The 23537-nt window shown below is 44.9% G+C and overlaps 1 protein-coding gene and 1 long non-coding RNA gene across 3 annotated transcripts in view; one reads left to right on the top strand and one right to left on the bottom strand.

Annotated features, from left to right (window-relative positions):
* The window catches only part of LOC116842146 (mucin-5AC), a 23935-nt gene extending 7442 nt beyond the window's left edge, over positions 1-16493 (bottom strand). Inside the window, exon 1 of one of the 2 annotated variants that reach the window (XM_032810915.1) lies at positions 15821-16493. In XM_032810915.1, the coding sequence (XP_032666806.1) occupies positions 15821-15842 (22 nt within the window). In that variant the 5' untranslated portion in view covers positions 15843-16493. Of the gene's footprint in view, positions 1-15790 lie in introns of both variants that reach the window. The other variant, XM_032810914.1, reaches the window with a different exon arrangement.
* LOC116842148 overlaps positions 1-23537 on the top strand; it is a 97798-nt gene that overhangs the window by 22289 nt on the left and 51972 nt on the right. The gene's annotated exons all lie outside the window — the stretch shown is intronic.

The raw sequence follows: 23537 nt of genomic DNA, 5'->3' as shown, positions 1-23537 counted from the left end.
GGGGGGGGGGAGTAGGGGAATGGGCGAGGCGGAACTGTTCGCGTAAGATAATACTCCAGGCCACCTGGCATCGTCGGTGCTCGTCGCGTGTTTAGAGGCGTTATCGCGCCGATAACAAGGCCGCACTCTCGATAGCGGCCATCTGCCGCCGCCACCGACGATGACGATAGTTATTATTGTTTAACGAACGAAGAAGCGGTGCCTCTTCCTCGTAATCCCGCGAATGTTTACCCGTCGCGATTTCAATACCGGATATTTCGGGCACATCGACTCTCGCAAAATCATCGCGCGTTACCGCAACATTTTTTCTGCCTGCCTATCGCAATATCAACAATAAAGGATATAAAGGTCAAATGCATTATCAATAATAAAGGATATAAAGGTCATGCATTCACAAAGACACATACACACGTGAAGAGAGCTTCATGGCGGTATCGTCTCGTAATCTTCTTATCACGAGCGCGCGCGTGAAAATAAAACGCTGCGAGCGCGTGTGAGGAGGAAATTATCGTGACGCGCTGTCGGGAGAAGGTCTCCGGGGTTATCAACAGGCGCCGGACACATGCTCGATCATCGGTCGATTCATAAATATCAGCCGGGCGAAAAAAACGCGAACGAAAGAGGTCGCGCGATCGGAGAACGCGTCGTATTAGCTGAGACGCCAATTCATGTCATTCATACGTCGCATATGCATTAAAAGCGCGGTCGATAGTCGAAGCAGCAGCGACCGGCTGAATGAAGGAAGTGCGTCGCGAATTCGAATTAGAGCGCGTGAGCAATCTTATCAGAAGGAGTCTACGTCGTCACACACGTCGTTATCGCGCAATTTCAATACCCGTTTAAAAAGATATCTTATTCTTAGAGGATATTCTCTTATATTCTCTTGGCCTATTCTTTTGAAACCAATAGGAAAATAATCTACTTTAAAAAACCGAACAAAGAACTCAAAAAAATTAAATTTAAAAAATATATAAAAGAGCTAATTTGAGTTCAGCACAGATGTAATAGTGCTATTATATCATATAGATAAAGCCTTCCTTATGTTAGGAAATAGAGAAATCCTTTATTGAATATAACATAAATCATCAAACGTTTCGGCTCAATCGTGAACCCTCTTCAATGATAATTACAATAAAATAAAATTACTCAAGGATTGTACAGAAAGTATTACAAATGGTATCGTGACTCGGGCGAAACAAACAGATCTCAATGTTCTTCTTGACATTACAATCGACAAAAACGTTAAGAGAACAGTGATTGCAGAGATGATTTACATTAAATTCAAAAGGCATGGGTTGAATTCACAGAAGGGCACAGAGTATCTGGGCGATAGCTACTGCAGCTTATTATGATAGTCTCCTATTTTTGTTTTCCTTCTCTTCCACGTGTTTACCGCTTCGATATCTTATGCTAATGTATCTAAATTTGTTATTATTCGTATTGCTCTGACTTGGTGATATTGGCGTCGACAGGAACGTTTCACATTTCTATAGTAGCTTACTTTTATTTGAGGTAATTTATAATTTAAATATTTATTTTTATATATTAATATTACAATTCTTACTTATTTTTGTTTTTTTTTTTTTTTGGTTTTTTAATGTTTAGAGTTATGACATTCACATCATAATTTTTGGATCAAATTATCTACTGTAAAATCACTGTTCTCTTAACGTTTTTGTCGATTGTAATGTCAAGAAAAACATTGAGATCTGTTTGTTTCGCCCGAGTCACGATACCATCATTTTGTAATACTTTCTGTACAATCCTTGAGTAATTTTATTTTATTGTAATTATCACTGAAGAGGGTTCACGATTGAGCCGAAACGTTTGATGATTTATGTTATATTCAAGAAAGGATTTCTCTATTTCCTAACATAAGAAAGACTTTATCTATATGATATAATAGCACTATTACATCTGTGCTTGAACTCAAATTAGCCCTTTTATATATTTTTTAAAATAATCTACGCGCGATATCTTAAAAATTCGAGATGAATTTTATTCTACTTTTATCTACGGTATGGTAAATATTGTTCTTTTATCTACGGTACGGTAAATATTGTTCTTAATAGAAATCTCTTTTGGTATTCTGCTTCAAGGAAACACATTCTTCTTGATTCTCATAAAAAAGTTAGAATGATGTCTTGTAGATTTTCGATTTTAACAGCTCAATAAAAGAGGAATACCCTTTCGGTGAGAGTTTTTGATCAGAGAATACAAAGATATGGGAAACAACATTTTGCAACAAGAGTTCTTTCTTCGGAGTATTCTTTCTTTTCTTTTCGAAGAATCTTCTTGAGAATATGTGTAGAAAAGAGGATATCCGCTAAGAATAAGATCATATTTTTCCTAGTGCGTCATTGAGTGGAAAATCCGAACAACATTCTGTTTTGCGAGCGCGCACTAACCTAGATCTGTACGGGAGCGTTCGGTTGGTTTAACGTTAATGCGCGAAAATGTGGGAAGGAAGCGAAGCGCGACGCGACGCGACGCGACGCGACGCGTCACGCCGCGTTCTTGCGAAATTTAAATCAGATTGCAGAAGTTTAGATAACCGCGCGCGCATGGGCACGCCGTGAGCACGGCCGACTGCGAAAAGCCAAGGCGACTTGCAAATTTTGCGGCCGGGTAATTAAATAATAATATTCCGCCGGGGGAGCGCACGAATACACACGGGGCGACGCGAGTCGGCCCGCGCGTAATTTAACGCACAGCCAGCAGCGCGTTTCTGCTCATCACGTGAAGCCGCGTTCGTTCACGTGCCGCTCTGAAGCGGATATAATCGCGAATATCGCGGGGAGTCACCTCCGCCGTCTCGCTCGGCAATTGTTCAAACATACCAGAATAACCAGGGACATCTGTGCAAACTCTCGCGTGCGTGCGAAAAAGAGAGAGAGAGAGAGAGAGAATGAGAGAGGATCCAACGGCTCATACGCAACTTTCCGCTATCCTTCCGTCAGCAGATGCGCACCCTCCCTCATGTGAGCGCTTCTTCGCGGTAAATGGTGGATTTTTATTTGGAAACATTACGTGTCCGTCGACGTGCAGTTGTGTTCGCCTTCCGAAATTATCATATATTAGCGTGTAATTGATTTCACACGAATTAACTGAATCTTTCATTAATTAATCTTTGTCCATTCATGACCAATGATATTGGTCGAGAAAATTCTCAAGAATAGAAAATTATTAAGAAAGCTAGGATAAAGTATTATTAATTAGAAGCGAAAACATTGGATGTCTACGAGAAGGGGAGAGAAAAGTAATTGTTTGATCAACTTAACAGAGAGATCCGAGACGCTTCAAGAGAATTGAGATATTTTATGTGGACCGAGTGGAAAGGGATTTCTCGCGGCTTCTCATTATTTACAATGATGAGGGCTTTTGGGTAAACGTAAGATAACGTGAAAGTAGAAGCGCGTAGGAAAATCCAGTTTCTTTCCCGCGGCTGCGGGAGAAGAGACCGCGTTAAGGGAGAGCCTCCCACGTGGAGCGTCGAAGGGGAGAGGCAAAGGCGAGAACACGTGGGACGTGTCGGGAAACTTCCAACAGCTTCCGAGAGCTTTGTATAGAACTCAAGTGGCTAAGTATAGAACGTTTCTTTCTCTCTTATTCTCTCTTTCTCTCCTCCTCTCGCAAACGAAATCTGATCAGCCACGCGACGACTTTCGAAGGTGCGATCGTGATTCGAATCGCCGTCGCCGCGAAGGAGAAGCGGACTCGCCGCTTCTTCCTCTTTCGCGCGCGTGTGAAGTGGTATGCGACGAGAATCGCAGCGGCCGATAATCGACGTTTGAGTGTGATCTATGACCCGGGATTACGAAAGATTCTTGAAGAAAGAAGAGTCACGTGATCGACGAGTCAGTCTCAGGGTGAGCGAGGTCCGAAAGCTGCGCACGTATTTGTTAACCCTTCATTGGATTAATGTAGTCCACACGTATATTTTAAAAGCTATAATGACACTATACACAGAAAAGTATTATTCCGCTACTAGAAAAATCGATTACTTCTATTTTATTACTTTGATATTTTTTGCAGTAATATTTTCATATTTTTAAAAATTAAATTAATTATAAAAAATTAATTCAATTATTATCAAAATAATTGTAATTAATATTTTTCGTTAAAGTGCGAAATTTATGTTAATATTCAGGATGTATTTCAAATTAAACTTTGAATATTTAATGTTTATGATGTGAACTTGTAAATTTATGCGAATATATAAACTTATAAAATATTTGAATCGAGTAACATTCACTTGAAGCCAATTTATATTTTTCTGCGTGTAGTCAAAGATATATAGTGCATTGTTTATTCTCTCTGTATGTAATCATATTTTTTGGGATATATAGCACAATTTGGGTCAGACCCAGGCAACTTTGAATTACCATAACTTTGTTGAAGATCAATATTTTTAAGCGCATGTTTTTCCAGATATCTTTCCAGGAAAATCTCAACTAAGAGATAGTAGCGCAATAAAATAAAAACTCGCAAACAAATTTTTAAAATCTTCCTGGAGCCTTTACGAAAGTTGGTGGTCTCACAGACCGAACATTGTACGCAGAGGGATATTGTGCACATTTTCGAAAGAAATGCACATCTCGGCAAAATATACATCCACACAGTGGTAGACCAGGCGCCTAAAGTGAAGTAAAAAAGTGCACAACGGGAAGGGTTGACGCGAATTCCCATCGGGGGGTTGTGTCTCGCAATTTTTCGCTTCTCACTTTCTCTTTCCTCATCGTCAGGTCGGCCGAGCAAAGTGGATCTCCGAGCTAAATGAGGAGAATGAGGTCGAAGGTTGCCTCGATCGTCGATCACTCGCCAACGATTTCCGTCTCGCGCGCTGTCCGATACTCGTCGGTTGTGCGCGCGCGGACCGCCTCTCGCCGTATATTATAAGACACCGGGCCGTGTGCCGGTTGTGTAGCGCGTGTAATTGCGACGTCAATTGCATCCGGCGCCGACGCCGGGGCCCGGTAATCACCTGTTACGCGCCGTAATGGCGACGTAATACGAGAGGTTCGATCGGCCCAGCGATGACTTAGATCGGCCGATACGAATGCCTAATGACGCCGATACCGCGCACTTAACGATTGCCTAACGAGCGGTCTCTCCGCGCTCTCGGCGATTACCGTTTCACGCGTGTCAACGCGCGCCCGGCCAGCCGAAGTCTCGTGGGCGTTTACCGTAAAGGCGCTCTCGCCGAGCCGCGAAGGCTCGAACGTTATTGGGAGAATTATGCGAGCCGTGCGTTGATTTAAGACCGCGTGTGGGCGCGAGAGTGTGCGCCGGTCGAATTAACCGTCTGATTATTCTCTCCTTCATCCTCCTCTTCCTCCCTCTCTCCCTGTTTTCTTTTTCTTCCTTCTCTTCTTCTTTTGCGAGACAAGGGGCTCTCGCCGACACTCTCGTGCCGATTCGTCGCGGCCGCGTCGCGAAAATAGCCGACGCCTTTGAGCGACGCGACCGACTCGCAATAAGACAGCTTGGAGAGGAGACGTCGTCGCAGTCGCGGAATTATAATGTTTGGATATAATCGACGAGAAACGGTCAAATATTCCCGACGGCGAGTGCAATCGCGTCTCGCAACACGGTGCGGTTTTCGAGACAAATTCTGCGGCGACATTCCTGCGAAGCTCTCGGAGGTACTTTCTCCGCGAACGATTCCTCATCGATCGACTTGCGGTCCGATCGACCCTCCGGTAGACGAAGTATCCGACAGATGCAATTTGATACTTGACACTTCCAATATTTCCGCGCGCGGAAAAAATGGTTGAATCCTTTCTGATAAAATATGAATGAACCAAAAATTCTGCTTGAAATTATCAGAATTCTGTTCAAGTTACCACAGGAGATTTCTGGTTGGCTCGAATTCTGGTAATGTCGACTGGAATCCTCCGATTCGTTCATACTTCACCAGAAATTGGTTGATCCGGCCAAAACTTCTTCTCCCGTGCGAGAAACGTTATTCCGCTCACGTCGTGAGCAACGGTCTGTGCACTGAGAGAAATTATCCACTGCACTGATAAGAAATTAACAAATGGATGTTTCCGATCAAAATACCGATGAATTTTTGTTTACCCGATCAGAAAACATCGGTTCATAATTTCTTACCGATTTATCTGACGAAATGCCTTTATGATCAGAAATATTCGATAAAATTCAATCGGATGTCTTGATCGAATATAAAAATTGATCGGAATTTGATCGGAAATATCCGTTTGTTAATTTTTTATCGGGCAATCTCTCTCAGTGTGAGATCGAAACCGCGAAAGTATTAATGGCGTCTCATTATCCCGATCGAAGATCGGCCGAGAGCACGACGAGGCCGACGACGATGGACGAGCGCGCCCGCGATTTATTTATGTCGTAAGACGAAGAAACGCGACCGATTCGTTCGTCGGAAGCGATGGTATATTGGCAGCGGCGATAAATGCCGCGGCTCTCGCGCAGAGGATCGGGACAGGAAACGGCGCGCATCCACGACGTGGCGCGGCGTCGCGTCGGCGAGATTTATCGGCGAGTCTCGTTCTTTTTTTCTTCCCCCTTTACTCCCCTTTCCTTTCCTTCTCTGTTCCGCGGGCTCGCCGTTCGCTTCGCGGAAAGCCCCCGGCGGAAATGCGACGCGCCGCCACACGAGAGTGGAATATAATAGCACGGCGAGGGATAGCTCTCTTCGTCGTGACGCGCGCGGCTTCTCGCTTCTCTTCTTTCTTCTCGGTGTCTCTTCGTGCTTCCGGTCTCTCGCACATTTCTCTCTTTCTCTTTCTTTCTTTCTGTCTCCCACGGAGATTACCGTTCTTATCTCACTTATTTCGGGGAGGCGCGATTAGGAGGAATAAATATTTATAAAATGGTATCATATACGTTGTATCTCCTTCGGATTTCGCTACTTCTGACGAAACTTGCGTTGTCTGGCTAGCTGAAGTAATGAGAACAATTTTTGCTTCAATGTTTTCTCTCTCGTGTATAGAGAGGAAAGTGGTATATTGCTCTCGAAGCAAACCGCACTGAGGAAAAACGCTTGAAAATTTAACTACGGAATACAAAGTTGATTTCCGTGAAATAAAGTTGTATTTCTGTGAAATCAACTTTATCTCTGCTAATCGAATTTGTATTCCACGAATGAATTTTCGAGTGTTCTCTTCTCGTAATGTACGTGGCGAAAAATAGGGAAGTCGATGGAGGGCTAGAATCGTCGCGGATCCGAGGAAGCAAGGAGGGAAAAGACGTCCGGTCGTCAGGCGGAAAATCGCAATTGTCGATCAGCGCGAACTTGTTGCGACGCGTCCTCGACAATGTTCGCGCGATAAGAGAAAGCGAGGACGGCTAGGCGCGGGGTACTTCGCGAGGCGAGTCGGAGGCGGCCAGAAGAGGGACCAGAAGAGAAGGAGGCGCGATGGCGCTAGCCAGATGGTCGTGAGAGCGAGCGTGACTCGATGCATCGAGTCGCTTCGCCGTTTGCACGGCTCTACGATCCGCGAGTCCGTCCCTCTCGCGCCTCTTTCGCTTCCGCCGCCGCCTCCGCCTTCGCTTCGCGCGTCGTATGACGCACATGACTGTTTCTCTATCGGCGAGGTCTGGTCGGCAATGTTGGGCGGCCTGGCGTAAACATAATGCTAAACAAGCCGAATGCGTAATCTGTTTGCGACGTCCTTTTGCGCACATGACCTACGCGGATGACGCGTACTTCGAGTGACTTTCCCACTCGCTCGCTCGTTCACTTCCTCCTTCGCTTGTTTTTCTTCTTTCTACCGTCTCACTTGAACGGATGCGTACGCACTAGTCGCGTACCGGGTCGTAGGTCACGCTGGGAATAATGACGAACGAGGAACTCGCTTGACTCGCGCGACTCCAATTGTCCCGACGTGCCTCAACGCTTGGTGATATTCGGCGTGTTCGTCGTTTATTGGATCATTCCGCGTCTCGCATTCTCCGAGTGCTCACTTTTTAAGGTAACGATAAACAGCCGGAGGCCTCTCGTGGCGTCAACAGCCGAGTGCGCGAGCACTGACAGCATCAAAGAGAGATATCGATCGGGCATGTACGATGAAAGAATTCTCTTTCTCTCTCGTTGACCTTGTGTCTTGACCTTTGCCAGCACGCCTCGACCCGCAACGCCGATATCGAACTTCAAAGTATGGGATTCTCGGGCATGCTAGAGTTATTATACGATCATTAATAATTTCGACGATAGGGACGACTGGTAAAATTTTCACGACGACGCTGCGCTCGCGCGAGATACACGCGGCCAGATATATTTCATTGTTAAAGTTTCTCTCCGCACATTAAGTTTAATTAATACCCGTATAATTTGCGGCAAGACCAGCACGTGGTAACGAGATATGTTTAATTAAGTGTTATATTTAATCCGCGTTATTATGCTTAACACAAGCCGCTTATCTGCGCGCATGTGTGCGCCTCCGAACAATTCTCTCGACACGAAACGATAAAGAATCAACTGCAAAAAGTCCTTACGACATCGAACTGCGCTTTCTAAGTTATTCAACTTCAATGAACTTGTCTGATGACATTCTCTGCCGGCCTTACGTGCCCCGCACAACGATCAAAATAGCTTTCGGATTGCTTATCGCGTTTCCGACGTCGCAAATATTTGTCGACTCCAATTCTTGCTTAAACGTTCATTTTCTTAGTCATTTACAACTCGCGAATTATACGCCAAGATTGTCGCGCGTACAGAAAGCTCCAACAGGAGCGACGTGCAAAAAAAAGAGAAAGAGAGAAAACTCCACTTTTTAGCCCCTAGATTCCGCTAGTTTGCTTGAGTCTTTTTTTCATTTTTAACGTTGAATATGTATTAATAATTAAAATTCAGTTGATTCGCGAAACCGAGCAAAGCTTTCGTGTTATCAGTTCGCACGGCTCGCTCCGCTAAAAATTCAGTGAATTTAATCGCAACAATTAAATATATGGTTTCCGAAAATTAAATTCAATTTCGATTCGTAGTTGTTTGTAATTCGAAAAATATCATTAGCTCGATATCGAACTGCTGCTATTTTTTCCTCTCTTTTTCTCTCTCTCTCTCTCTCTCTCTCTCTGCAGTGCGCGCGTCGGAGTTAAAATATACGGTGCACTTTCGGAACATGCAGTAACATACAGCTTCGAGACTACCAATGTATTTAGCCATTCAATATTTGCCTCTCTTTTTGCACGTGTGCAACGGCGCGTATCAATCCGGTAATAAACACATGTAAGCGATCCACGTGCCGGCGCGCGCTCTCAGGGACCTCGCGCGTATTTATCCATGTGTACTTAAATCAATATAAAATCCCGAGCGATAATGTGCACGAGCCGACGTGCCGCGCGTATTCTCTCGACGATGCGTGCTCCTCCTCGTAAGCCCCGTGCGAAAAAGCAAGCGGCGTCCGTCAAAAACGCACGCACGCACGCGCGCTTTTTAATTGTAGCGTTATTCCCATAACATCACGGCATTCTCTCTCTCTTTCTCCCTTCTCGCGCGAGCGAGGAATTCCCGTCCGCGATTATTTCGAACAGAAGAATCCCTTGGGCGCGAGCGAACCGCTTATTTTAATCGCGTCAAACGCGCGCTCGACGATCGAGAACGCCGGGGACAAGTGGCTCGCCGTCGTGTGCATCGCGATTCGTCGTGCATTGTCGATTGCACGTGTGCTGTCTCGAAGTCGCCGGAATGGTGTACATTTATATGGTATATATTTCCCGTCAAAGCAACTAAAAGAAAGAGAGAAAAGTACCAATTCTCCGTGTGATTCGTGGGTCCTTTTAGGAACAGCCAAACAGTGCATGATTTTACGATTTTTTCCGTATTTCCGCGGAAGGAAAAATACAAACATTGGAGGCTACAAACGAAAATTATAAACACGCTTCTAACAGACAATAAAGATCATGAATAGTAAAAAAAAATTTTTTCCTTTTACTCTTGCAAGGGAGAAAAAGTGGTACTGCTTAAAAGTGACATCAACGAGTCACAGGGAAAACAGCGAGTCACGTGAAGAGTTTAATAAGAGAGGCCAGTTCTAATTCCCCTGATAAAATGATGTACGTGAACTTTGCAGCAATTTTAAGTACATTAAATTTGGAAATTCAACAACGTAGATCTCATAACTAATTAGATTTTATCACATAGAATGACGAAATATAAATACGAAAAAAATGATCGAAATTTATCCCAAACAATATGTCATGTTAAATGTAACATGAACGTTCCAGTGTAACTTTTAGCAAATTTATTGTTGCATCAGTACAACAAAAAATTTATATTTGCGTTACCATGTGATGCAAATTTAATAATTAATTCAATACATATACAGCATACTTCATAAGTGTAATTAAGAGAATTGTAAGGTTTTCGTCATCGGTTGTCGCGCGTCGTGATAATCATGAAAGTTTATTTGGGATGTCACGATCGCTCGTAAGTCAAAAACGCACGTCGCGTTCCTGAAAACGTTTCCTGGCACCCTCACTGTGTAATTGCGTGAATTATTTAGATTTATGCGGCTATTGCGAGCTCGTGACTGTGAGACAACTGAACGGAGCGTTGTTTCCGGAAAAGAGACGCGAGGATCGGAACGCGCGCGGCTGTTTGTCGAAAGATAACACGCTCCGTTGCCTTAGCAGGTTCATCGCAGGATGTAAGTTTCGCAGGTAGCGCAGGTGCGGGATCATGTAATGCACAAGTAGGTGGCGGACGTCCCTACGCCCAGTGACACCTTTTGACGGCGACTCAATGGCTGTATATCGATTGTCCTGCTCTCAGGCGGCGTCAATATCAGGCTGCAATAAATGCGCGGCGAAATTTGTATCGAGCATTGTGTTCGCGGAGAAAGGGGGAAGGGTTGCCTCCACGGGATGTCGAGAGCGTGTGCCGATCGGTTTCCGAATGGTTCACGGTAGTGGTGCTATTTTCCCTACGTATCGGCTCGGCTGTCGCATTAAGATTCTTGACTCCTCGCCGCGGCCATCTTGACTTATAACATCAGAACAGTTAGAAAATACACTACACAAGTTCTTGCAAAATATACAGAAATGAAAAAATATGTATATGTCCATAAAATGACACTTGCAGATTGACTGAGCAGATGTGTAAAGTAGTTGAAACACTTTCCCCTTTGTTCTGGCAATCGATATCTATACAACTTTCCTTATGACATAATTATAAGGAAAAGTAGATTAAGAAGGTAGATTCGTGTTGTGTTAATTTTACAATAATTTATTAATTGTTATAGCAAAAGTCAAGCGTTCTCTGACTATTTTTTACGTTCATTGATCGCAAGTATCATTATATCTCTTTTTTTCGACGTATTTCGTAAGAATTTTTATCTTATACTTTCTCGCCTCTGACGTCGTCAATCGAGAATTCCGCGGCGAGACGGCCAGGAGCCTTGTTAGGTAGACTTTCATGATTATCACGACGTGAGACACAATTGATGATGGAAACTCCACAGTTATTTTAATTACATTTATAATTAAATATATTGTGTGTTAAATTAATTATTAAATTTACATCGTATATACAATAAATTTTCTGACGCATCGACACAGCAGCAAATTTACTAAAGGTTACGGTCACATTTTCATAATTTTCATTTATTATGACGCATTGTCGGCAAGCAAAATTTGATCCTTTATTTTTACATTTCGTCATTCTATGCAATGAATATGAATGTAATCTGATCAGCCATAAGGAACTCGACGTTGTTGAACCTCGTGATTTAATATAATTAAAGTTGCCGTAAAGTTTACGCACATTAATCTATTGGGGTTAATCCTCGCGTAATTAGACTCCTCCGGCCGAGGAAACGGATGTTGACCCTTCGTCTCCCGCTCTCTCTCTTACGGATACTTCAAAGATGTTTCGCGCGGCTGTCTATTTTGTGGTGACGCGCGCATGTAAACGTCGCGGCTATTTCGGGTGCGAGATCGCGCGCGTGTGACAGAGTCGCCGGTGGCGAGAAAGAAATGCGACGCGGCGCGTCGTGTCGCATCGCTTTGCCTCGCGATGACGTAGCGAAAGTAGAATGACGCGCGAGCCGCGACAAAAATACTCGTTCTGCTGCGTGCGATAATACAGACGACGGAGCGCGATAAGAACTGCGAAATCGTGCGAGCGAGCTCGCGATCTTCGCGAAACCCGCGCGCTGCGATTTCCCGCGTCGGTTCCGTTCGTCGCCCATCCGAGATTGAACGCAACACGGACGCTTGGCGTTCGCTGGCGGACAGGCTCGAGAGTAAAAGTGGTCGGGCGAGGATGAGATATGTAAATGAGCGAGTAGGGACTTGGAGAGGTAGCGGCGACTGTGGTCCCGCGTCGATCGGTAGTCTCGCGCCACTCGATTACACTTATCGTGTGCGGAGGGAACGATCTAATTAAAACGCTCGTTGTCTGCACGCTTTCGTGTCGAATCAATCGGCCGATTACGATAGCGGGATGAAGTTGGTACCGCAACGCTTCGTCTCCGCGGCCGGATTGACGGCTGTCGCAAGCTCTCTCGACGAGTGTTGCATTCGTCAAGAACCGCGGTGTGTCCGTGTCGTAAATAGCCGGCTGGTATTAACCACGAACGAACGACCAGTGCACGCTTGGCACGACGCGCGCGCAAGTATTATCAATTTCTGATCGTTATCGACAATGAGATATTAATTATCAGCGTTTTTTTACGTCGGCGCGCGTATTATAGGCGGAACTTGTGTATTCGATACCGACAGTTGATTATTCATATTGAGCATTTGTTAATTATGAAATTAACCATTAACTGAAATCCTCGCGAAACGTCGGCTATCGATTTCACCGTCGTCGAGCAACGTCGCGATACGCGCTGTTGTGCGACCAACGGAGTTATCATTGCGGCACTGCCGCGGTAATAATTCCCCAATCGGGAGGACGCGTTCCTCAACGGTGGATGATTCTCACAAATAGCGTCTGTTGTCCGGCAAGCCGCGTGTTATAAGTCGGACCTGCTGACGTTTAAGGTTTAAATTGCGCAGTGGCGATTTTCGCCGTTCCAAGCATTGTTGTTTACGCGTAGCTGCTCAGCACCGATTTCAAGCACGGTCAAAGAGGGTCGCCTGTTCCGTGCGTGTGTATATCGTCGATGCTTGGCCGGGTGTGTGTGTGTGTGTATGTGTGTGTATATGTGTGTACCGGCGACCCACGCTGGCGCCGTCGTAGCCGCAGCCGCCGCCGCCGCCGCCGCCGTCACCGTCACCGCTGCCGCCGCCTTCTGCCTCGCGCTCGCTCTTTCGTACGTTCTCTCTCTCCGTCTCTCTCTTGGACCCGAGTCGCTATACCACCTTCGGAGGTCGTGTCTAGCAAAAATGCCCAGACTTGCCCGACATTGGTGTCGTCGGCGTCTAACTATGCGTAAACAACAATGGTCCGCATGTTGTATCCCGATTGTAAGATTGCTAGGTGAGTCGGTAGATAGCAGGTAAGTTGGTAAATTCGAACAAAATTCTTTGAGATGAAAGATCGTCTTATGCGATCTTTGTTGGGTGCTGTGGCCGTCGTAGGTCTAATAATAATGCGGAATGTGTCGATCCTATCGTCGCGTTTGACGATCAATGGCGCAAACACATTCGAGACGGAGTCGACTTCCTCGCGCAGGTTTCTCGTCCCATACGTCTGTATCAGACCTAACCTTTTTACAATTGAGTTCGTAGATAAACTACTACATCTCACATCGCGTGAGCAGACGGAGATTTCGTAGAAATCCACGGCCGTAACTCCGCGAATTTCTCGATAAACTTGTTCGAGCGAAGATTTCCCAGCAAATTTTTGAATTTTCAGAGTATTTAAAAAAAATTTTTTATAGTATAAATTTTTTTACTAAAATACTGAATATTCTTAAATCTGAATATCGTCTTTTAATGTGAAATATTTCAATTTGATCTCCAATTAAGCTTGTCCGTGTGCCATGCAGAATGAAACGTCATGAACGTGACGTTTCATTTCAAGAAACACAAGACGGACAAGCGAGTGGAAGAGCGTGAAGAGCGCACCCAGATAGACTTTTATGATTATCACGACGTGAGACAATCGGTCATACAGACTTCACAGGTTTTTTAATTATATTTATGCGTGAAGCAAATTTACTGCATTGAATTAATCACTAAATTAACATCGTACAATAATGTAAATTTTTTATTGCATTTATGCAACAACAAATCCACAGCAAGTCGCACTCAGACTTTCATATTACATTTACATGACACATTGTTTCGAGGAAATTCTTTTCGCATTTCTATTTCGCCATTCTAGATGTGATACATATGAGTGCCATGTCATATGAACCACTCATCAGGAATGCAACCTCAGATCTTCATACTAGATGTTGCATGACGCATTATTTCGAGGGAATTTCGACAATTCCTCTCCATTTCATCATTCTATATGATAAATATAAGTGTCATATGATATGAACCATTGATCAGGAATACAATCTCAGATTTTCAGATTAGATTTTGTACGACACATTGTTTCGAGGGAATTTTGACAATTCCTGTCGCATTTCTGCCTCATCACTCATAAATAACTCGTAAATATGAGTGCCATTATAGGAACCATTCATGAGAGATGCAATCCTTGGAAATCGAGTAATATATAAAGTTGCTGCCAAATTTGCGCGCATCTGTCTATCTGGGTCTAATGAGGGCAGTAGACTTCCCGCGCGTTCGCCGCGCTTTGTACGTTCATTTGCGCTCCGTTTTACCCGTTCGCCTAATCCTTACGTCGGTTATATATACGTCCATCACGATCGCCTCCGAGCGATCCCGACCGGTCGTCGTGCGATCTCTCATTCCGCAGCGCGGCTGGCGCCGCTCGATAACGATAATTATCATTCTCCGCCGAAGAGCGCATCAATTGGCCCGCGCTCCGACGCGATCAGACGTGATTTATGATGCATTAGGATCGCGAAGAAGCACCTCTTACGTACGGAATGGTACGAACGGATTTTTGCGTCCACTGGTCGCGCGGAACTTCTCTCTTCGTGTACTCGTGGGAGGTGTATCGAGATGTCAGTCGCGCGATATCGCTGTTTAATCGGAATCGCGACAGAACGAATTTGGAACACGCCGGCTCGAGTCGCTGATTACGATCCTCGCAGCTCGGAGTGTCACTTTGCGACGCTGAGGTCTTTAAAACGACAACGATGATGACACGAGAAAATGCGAAGTTAAGTGACGGTTATAATCGATAGAAAGGAACGAATCTGCCAGGCTGCGATAAGAAGTTAATTTCGACCTAAACTGCTAATGAGTCTGCATTCCGTATCACTGAGAAAAAGAGAGAGAGAGAGAAAAAAGACACTTTTTCGTATGGAAATGGGAGTTCGAGTCAACAATTCGGGATTCAGTCTGGATTAGTTCCTTTCGACGTAGTTGTCTTATCTATAATGAAAGCGTTGAAAACGACGTAACATCCGAGTAGAGCTGTGCTCGCAAGAAATCGAGTTAATACATCGTTTGAACCAGCTTCAATACTCAAGTTGTTTCTCCAATTGTAAATAACACACGTATCGCTCGCGATATCGGAACAAATCAATGCAAATTATTAGTTTGCGAGACGAACTCGGCGCACCTTACAGCTCAGAGCTCGACGTCATGTTCAGCGCTTTACGGAGACGAACGCCGGGAGACCGAGCTAATTATATATAACATGACGAATGAACATCAAACGTTGACGTGGCTCGTGTTGATTCAAAGCAACCGCCGGTCTTTAGCCGAGTCTCCCGTTTTGTTGTCATCCGAGTCCGAGTCCGTTACGGAGCGCGTTACGGACGCCAAAATTCACCTGTCACGTAGGCTGAAAGCTCGCACGTACTTTTCACCACGTGGTCGCTCATCTTCCCCTCATGGACCACCACGGGCTCACTCCCCTCTCCGATTCACGCACCGGCACGCACTCAATGACAAAATACACTTATGTTTCCCTGGCGGGACAGACAGACAGATAGATCCACAAATCCGCTCGGGCACGTGTAACAGAGATCCGTTTCGCTCGAGATAATCCCAAAACTCCATTCACCGCCACGGACAACAACGGTATCCCACCGCCTTCTCGGCAACGTTTGCAAAGGACTTTGCAAAAGTTCAGTTCAGACACCCGACTCGGCTCGACGCGTCGTCCTCCGATCGCAGTCGATAGCGCACTGACTCGCCTCGTGTACTCGCGACTCCGTTTCATGCCCTTACGTGTGCGAGGGAGTCTCGACTGGTCCGCACTCCACCACTACCACCGTTACCACCAACCAGCCACACTACCACCACCTCCGTCGCTACCACCACCAACAGCTACGCCGTCGCTGCCACCAGTACCGTCCAATCTACCACCACCACACTACCGTCGGCATCAACACTAGTAGTACTACTGAACTACTACCGCCATCACTACCACAAGCACACACGACTCGCTTCTCTTTCTCTCTCTTCCGTGAACGCTCGCGCGCTCACCAACGAGCTTCGACTCAAAACGGCATGCGAGAGCATCGGTATGTGTGGTGGGGACCGCCGGAAAAGATCCCGTGACAGAGAACGGCGTTGGCGTTGGCGCCCGTTGATGGTAGTGGTATATCGTACCACACTGGTACTGATGGCCGATGCTAGATAGATAGATAGATAGATAGAACGCGAACTACGATTATAGTAGTGGTGGAATCGGCAGTATTGCCCGTTTGCTCCTGATGGACGACGTTGGCTGATGTTACGCGACGCGTAACAGTAGCGGTGTTGTTGGCGGCTAGACGGGACTAGTCGCCTGGTTAGCTGGCCAGCTATCTAGCTAGCTGCCGTTCCGTGTCATCGATAATGATTTGTGGCCGACGTTCTCCGCGACTTTAACGACTTAACGATTCTTGATCGTGCTTCTTATTGATTCCAAATTTCCCGATGGTCACCGTGACGACCCCAACGCGCCTCGACGTTCGCAATGCTCGGGGAACATTGATGATCGACGTTGGTGTCCCACGTTGGTGTCCGTCGTCGGGTGACGCAGCGTTGGCGCCGCTGAATCGTGCTGGTGTCGCCGTCCATTGGTATTGGTAGCCGATGTTAGGCGACGCAGCGTGCGCGTTGGCGTCGGCGGCCACGGCGGGAAGGAGGAGGCGAGGTGCACGCATTGTTGGCGGCGGGAGTCGGCGGGGGCCGACAGAGCGGCGCCAGCCGGCCGAGAGTTTAGCTCACAGTTTCTCTGTACCAGTCGCTCCTTCTCTCCCCCCTCCTTCGTCTCTTTCTCTTGTACCTTCCCTCTGCCCCGTCTCCTCGCCGCGCTGACCCTACACGCTCTCCTCTCTTCATTCGTCTCTCTTTCGTCGTGCTTTACAGCCGCTCTGCCCACCCACCAGTGGTGGTAGCGCGCGCTCGCACGTGTGTTGTTTCGTAAGTATGTGTGTGTGTATGCGGAGGAGCCGAGGGCGGGCGGCAGGAATCGGGAGTTTATGGGACTCACTGACCACCGCGGGAGTCTTTCCCCGGTCTCGAGGAGGCCGTTTACCGGCGTTGATCTCTTCGGGAGACTCGACCTCACGAATTTTTGCTCCTTTTACCACCCCGTCGCTTCCGACCGACCGAAACTCCTTTCCTCTCGCCTTCTCGCGTTGTCCTGCGCTCCTTCTGCGCCGCGCAGTTCGCTAGCGCGCTTTTTCCTCTCGCCGGTGCAACGTCCCTGTCTCCCGAAAGAATGTTCTCGCTACGCCCCAAAACCATGGGAACCACCCGCGGGTGTGCGTTTGCCCGGGAATTAGGGGCACTTTTCTTGGGGGCGGCTAAGTGACCGCGTGCTCCGGTAATATCGGACCTCGCCGTTCCTCTGAATCGTAAATACTTTGGGATCCGTGCGAACGCCACGACAGCTCGCACCGCAATGACTTGTGATTCCCAGTTGTGGACGCGAGGGTAATTACGAACTTGGTTGTAACAAACTAAAGGGCAATGTATCGTTCAATTCTTGTCGTTTGTTGTGCAAACGAAACAAATATTGCAAGATTTGCGTGTGGATGATATGCTAGATGGCTAAACAATCATCGAGAAGACGCTTTAAAATTCGCGATATAGAGAGTTCACTAACGAGAGACGGTTTGAAAGTACCGTTCATCTGACGTGCGAAACAATAAGCCTTTTCGTTTTAGTTGAACTGATGCACAATAAATTAGAATGTGATAAATATATTTAATAACAATGTAACAAATAATAATTTTGTTTCACTCTAACTTATTGCACCAGTCTACACCAGTTCAAACAGTTCAGCTAAAAAGAACAGACCTATTGCTTTGCACGTCAGATGAACGGTATTTTCAAACCGTCTCTCGTTAGTGAAATCTCCATATCGCGAATTCTAAAGTATCTTCTCGATGGCTGTTTAGCCATCTAACATGTCATCCATACGCGAACCTTGCAATATTTGCTTTGCTTAACCTATAAGTGTATATACGCCTAGAGGTCAAACAAACGAATGTTTCTTTAAGATAAAACCACCCAATGCCTGGACGCGCACCTGATTCTGAACATTCTTATTGTTTTGCTCTTTAAACATGAATATTTAAACTTTCAACATATGTATATACATCCTGAACACATACATATAAATACATATATTAATTAATATATATTAATATATATTAATTAACATATTTAATTAATACATATATTAATTAAAAAACAGTAAGAATAGCTAAAATTAGACACATGTCAAATTGATAAGTTTATCTTGACGGTAAAAATATGAAATTAAATATTTTTAAATATATACTTTTATCTCTTTTATGATGTTTAAGAATTATTACTTTATGTTTCAAACGTGTCTTTGTTTATATAATTATAGATAAATATAAGAAAAAAATAAAAGTAAAAGATCACGCGACTACTTAAGGGTGAACAGAGCGCTAAATTGCATACTGACGGCACATGGATCGTCTTTCCGTGCCATGAAAACGAGAGCCTTATTGTATCGAAATTTGCCGAAAAGCCAGTTGAGTCCGGCGATTGCTCGTCACGTGTGCGTGCGAACCACATGCGGGTCAAACAACAGCTAACCGTGCAAGACGAGTCCCGTTTGGGGCGCGATTTACGACACCGAAAACATTTCGTCGAACTCTCGGTCCACCTACGCAGCCGCCACGTGCTGTTCGCTGGTAGCCATCTGCACCTCACACGACTGCATACCCTGGTTCCTCGCAAGAGGGAAGAGCGAGACAGCCTGGCCGAGCGAGCGGTCGCTAATCCGCCTCGGCTTTACGTGCCTTCTGTTGTACGACTAGGATTACCGTAGGGTAAACAAATAGAATCTCTCCGAAGTTTCGAGAGGTCATACGAACTGCTAATTCTCCGCATCCTCTTGGCGAGCGTCCGTGATAGCCGTTTCGAGATGTGCTTTCGCACAAGTCCGTTGCGTGTCTCGAGAGAATCACCAGACCCGGAAAATCGCCAATGACTGTTGTCACTGCCGGAAAGAATCTCAAAGCGAAATTAGCAAGTTGACGCTGCGCGTTCTCGGTTTGCTCGGCCAACAATTCCTTCGAGGAAGCTAATACGGTCTAATAGTGTCTCGTCTCGCGAATGTCAGACGCGTGAGCGGAGACTCGCCAGACGGAAAAATTCGTTAAAGAGGTTTTTTTTCTTCTCCAATTCTCGTCCCTCTCAACAACCCCGTCCATGTGGTTTCGAAAGTGTCCCGGGTCCTTCCGCCGCGCTGTTTTCGAGGCCGCACAATTCCTGCACATTCGCTCGCGCTCGCTCGCTCACTCGCTCGCATTCGAGGCAGTCGGACTTGTCAAACCAGAAATCGGCCGCGCATCAAGAAGCGTAACCGATCAAGGCCGTCGGGGATTTTTATTTAGTCGCGCGCAATTATTTCATCCCGCGGAATCGCCAGACGATGCCTTACTGCGACGGCGCGTATAACCGATTTCTCGCTCGGCCGACAGTCGTTCAATTGAGATCCGCGAGTTCGAGATAGTCTAGCTTAACGAGCTGAAAGCTCGGATAGGTAAAATGCGTGAACACTATCACACGTACCTGCTTATCTGTCTCCTCGAGAGTCGCAGGAAGTCATGAGTGCACGAGTACGATAAATAAAAATGTTAGGTATTCGTAGCGTATCTATCTACGCGAAAGAAAAACAAATAACATGGCTGTCATATTTATCGGTTCGTGCGACGCGGATAACGATCATCGACAATAATTGCTCAAACGATCAATCCGTTCGCGCAGCTTCGTGCGAAGAGAGTCGATTCGCGACGAACCGCATTCGTCTTCTGCTTCCTTTTTTAGCGAAGCCAAACTCAGCGGGTTCGGGTTGTCGCGTTTCTGATTTCCGGGATTTGCCCGACTACTACTGCGTGACATTCTGGTCAGTCCCCTCTTCGAATACTGCATCGCTACATCACGTCGGCATGGAAATCAACGAACGTAGGAATGCCCGGCACCTGCGCCGCTGAAACGACCGTGGGTCCTGGCCGCGATAATCTCCGAGCGTGATTCACGTTCTTCCCCGACAACGCATCCGAGATCAGTCGACCGCCGAAATTACGCAGTCACTTTCGAGCGATGATTACTCCAACGCCCTCGGAACATGCGCGCGCGACTCGGTGCCACGAGAAGGGAGTTTCGCGTAGCTCTGAAGTTCTCGGAGCTTCAGCTAATGCGAATACGTAGATGCAAAATTCGTGAGTCAGCCGAGAAAAGTTAGGGAACTAGCTCGGCAAATAGATGAAGTAAATATCCGAGTTGAAATTTCGGCTCTACTTTCGAGCTGAATCTTCTAACATTTGTATACTCCGAGAGATCAGCGTAGCTTTAATTCATATGAAAATTGAGAGCTTATTTAGCGTTTCTAAATGGCAGAAAATGCCACTTGTAGGTGTCACAGTTTTGCCATCGGTTCTAATGAGAACTTCACGACAAAGTTGTTGATTAAGTTGTTGAAAGGTGATAGAGACTTCAGAGTATCAAAGTAAGCATTTAGATGAAATATTGAGATCAAAAGTAAGATCAAAATTTCAACTTGGATACGTTTAATACACTTGGAAATTGTAATCCTACTGAGCACCTTTAGTGGCGGAGAATACACAAAATGTTACTTGTTCTAAAGAGAGATTCTAAAGAAAATCTCTTGGCAAAGTTACAAATTAAGTAGAATCAAAAGAAGTTGATATAAACATTTTTTTGTGAGTATGCGTTTACTACTTATTGAAAATCAAACTAAACTTTTTCACTGACCTGACATTGTGTTAAATGCGACACCTTTAAGTAAAACATTTTCCAGAAAACAAAGTAATCCTTTCATCTCGAGCATCAATTAACATAACATAATTATAAAAAAATAACATAATTTATATTTAAAAGAATATAGGCGTTAATATGGAATATTGGGATCAAAAGACGGATCAAAATTTTGGCTCGGGTATATTGAAAAAAAAAGGATTTGGTTATCGAAATCAAAATTTGGTTAAAATAGGATCAACTGTTTGGTAATTGCAATAAAAAAATTTAATTGCCGCTATTTTGCTTTGCTTAGTGACTAAATAAATATATTATTGAGAAAGTAAGGCAAATAGCGACAATTTTTGGCTTTTTGATTGTAATTACCAAACAGTTGATCCCATTTTGACAAAAGTTTGATTTCGTCAACTAAATCTTTTTTCCGTTATATGGGCGCGTACAATTTTATGAGTAAATCGCCACATCCGTTATTCGATCTAGAATCAGGAACGCGAAAGATATCGTTCTGCGTATTATTGCTTCCTCGTGCAATCTGACGTCACTGGCGATTAAAATGCACTGAGCTTTCATGGCAGGGCAGTTGTTTTCGCGTGCGACTTCTACGAGAAGCGCGTAATCTATCTACAGTATACTTGAGACCAGATTACCGCAATCGAGATTTCCGATAAGATATGTTAATCGAGATAAAATTCCACCCGTCAGCTGTCACTCGAAGGCGTTATCGTTCTATCATTGCCTTAACTTACTTTCGAGTCATCGCTGATTAAAATCACGCATCGCGGATTAAGTATCGGTACGGACGGACGGACGATTTGTGCGACGACTAGAGTGCCGTGTAAATATTTTTGTCGATGCGACATATACATATAGAGTGTAAAAAAATTAGACCGACAAACTTTGAGGGGAAATAGAGGACATAAAAACAAACATATTTCGTTAATAATGTTTTTTTCTACGACGCTTCGTTTTAATACTACAGAATACAAAATTGGAATTTTATGATTTTATTAAAAAACAAACATATAAGTGGAAAATTAAATTTATTTCAATTACACATATATATTTTAATCTTCAAAAAACAATTACTTGAACCAAAGTCCTACTGAAGTATTGATTCCTAATAAATCGACGCCGATTAATAGTCTCTTTCATTCACATTTCAAAATTGTAACTACACACAGGAAAATACATGTTGCATTCAAGTAAATATTACCTGTTTTGAGTATTTCATAAGTTTGTGTGTGTATGTGTATATATGTGTGTGTTAGTCTATCATATACAATTTATTTTGGCCTTAGTTTACATACAAATCTTTGCTTACTATTCATGGTCGAACCAATATTTTCTTCGATAACATTTTATAATATTCGCGTAAAAAGAATAAATTCTTTTTTTTATGAATACATGACAATGAGCTTTTCTAGAAAAAATCTAGAGAATTTGTGACGAATATATTCCTTTAAGATTACTAAGAAAACATGCTTTCTCTTGAAGATAACTGTTATTCGAAAAAAAGAAAAGTCAACTGAATAATCGCTTTTCTTAACAATAGAACGATATTTTTCTGTGTGTATACATTTTGAATAAGGCGTCTAAACGTAATTACAAGCTTCATTAATCACGCATTAGTTCCGCGAAGGGGAGCGAAGAGAGAAGCGAGAAGATACAACGATAACAAGACAATCTCCTCCCTCTTTTTCGTCGATTTATCGATCACGTCGAGCGATCGATCGCTAATCTGTCAATCGTGCCGGAAATTCGTGCCGTGATAATTCGACGCGATCAGATACCCCGCCAAATAAACAACGCCAGTCCCGTCACCGGAAGGATCTCTTGCTTCTGAATATATGTGTGTGTGTGTGTGTGTGTATGTTCACCAAGCCGCAGCGGCGGCAAGAAGAGCGCGTCGCCTTGGACCGCGGTGAATATCGGTCGCGCGCGACAGAAAGAGAACATTGATGACTGTTATTTTGAACGACCGGCAATTTCGCGTGCAATCGCACAGAACAACCCGCGAGAGGCACGCCCGTTCAGCGCGCACTCGCCTTTTAATTCGCGTCGGATTCGAGCGCAACCTCGAGCTCTAAAAAGCACCGGACACAGTTGCACAGTGCAACACTCCATTTACTCCCGCTCGTCGTAAGGCTTGCCGAAGAGGCATTTCCGCTGGAGGCTGCGGTAACCCGGATGAACTAAAGTAATTCAATCGGCGATGATTTATTTATGTCCTTACTTCGTGGGTGGCGAAACACCGGTCGAGAGACACTTGTTATTAATTGGAGGCGAGATTAATCTCGCCGCCCCCTCCCCCCCCCCCCCCCCCC

The sequence above is a fragment of the Odontomachus brunneus genome, unplaced genomic scaffold (assembly GCF_010583005.1).
Source record: "Odontomachus brunneus isolate Ranch 3 - 2012 unplaced genomic scaffold, Obru_v1 Obru_scaffold_021, whole genome shotgun sequence".
NCBI classification, from domain to species: Eukaryota; Metazoa; Arthropoda; class Insecta; order Hymenoptera; family Formicidae; genus Odontomachus; species Odontomachus brunneus.
Note: the sequence above shows the minus strand (reverse complement) of the source record. Positions and strands in the feature narration are given on the sequence as shown.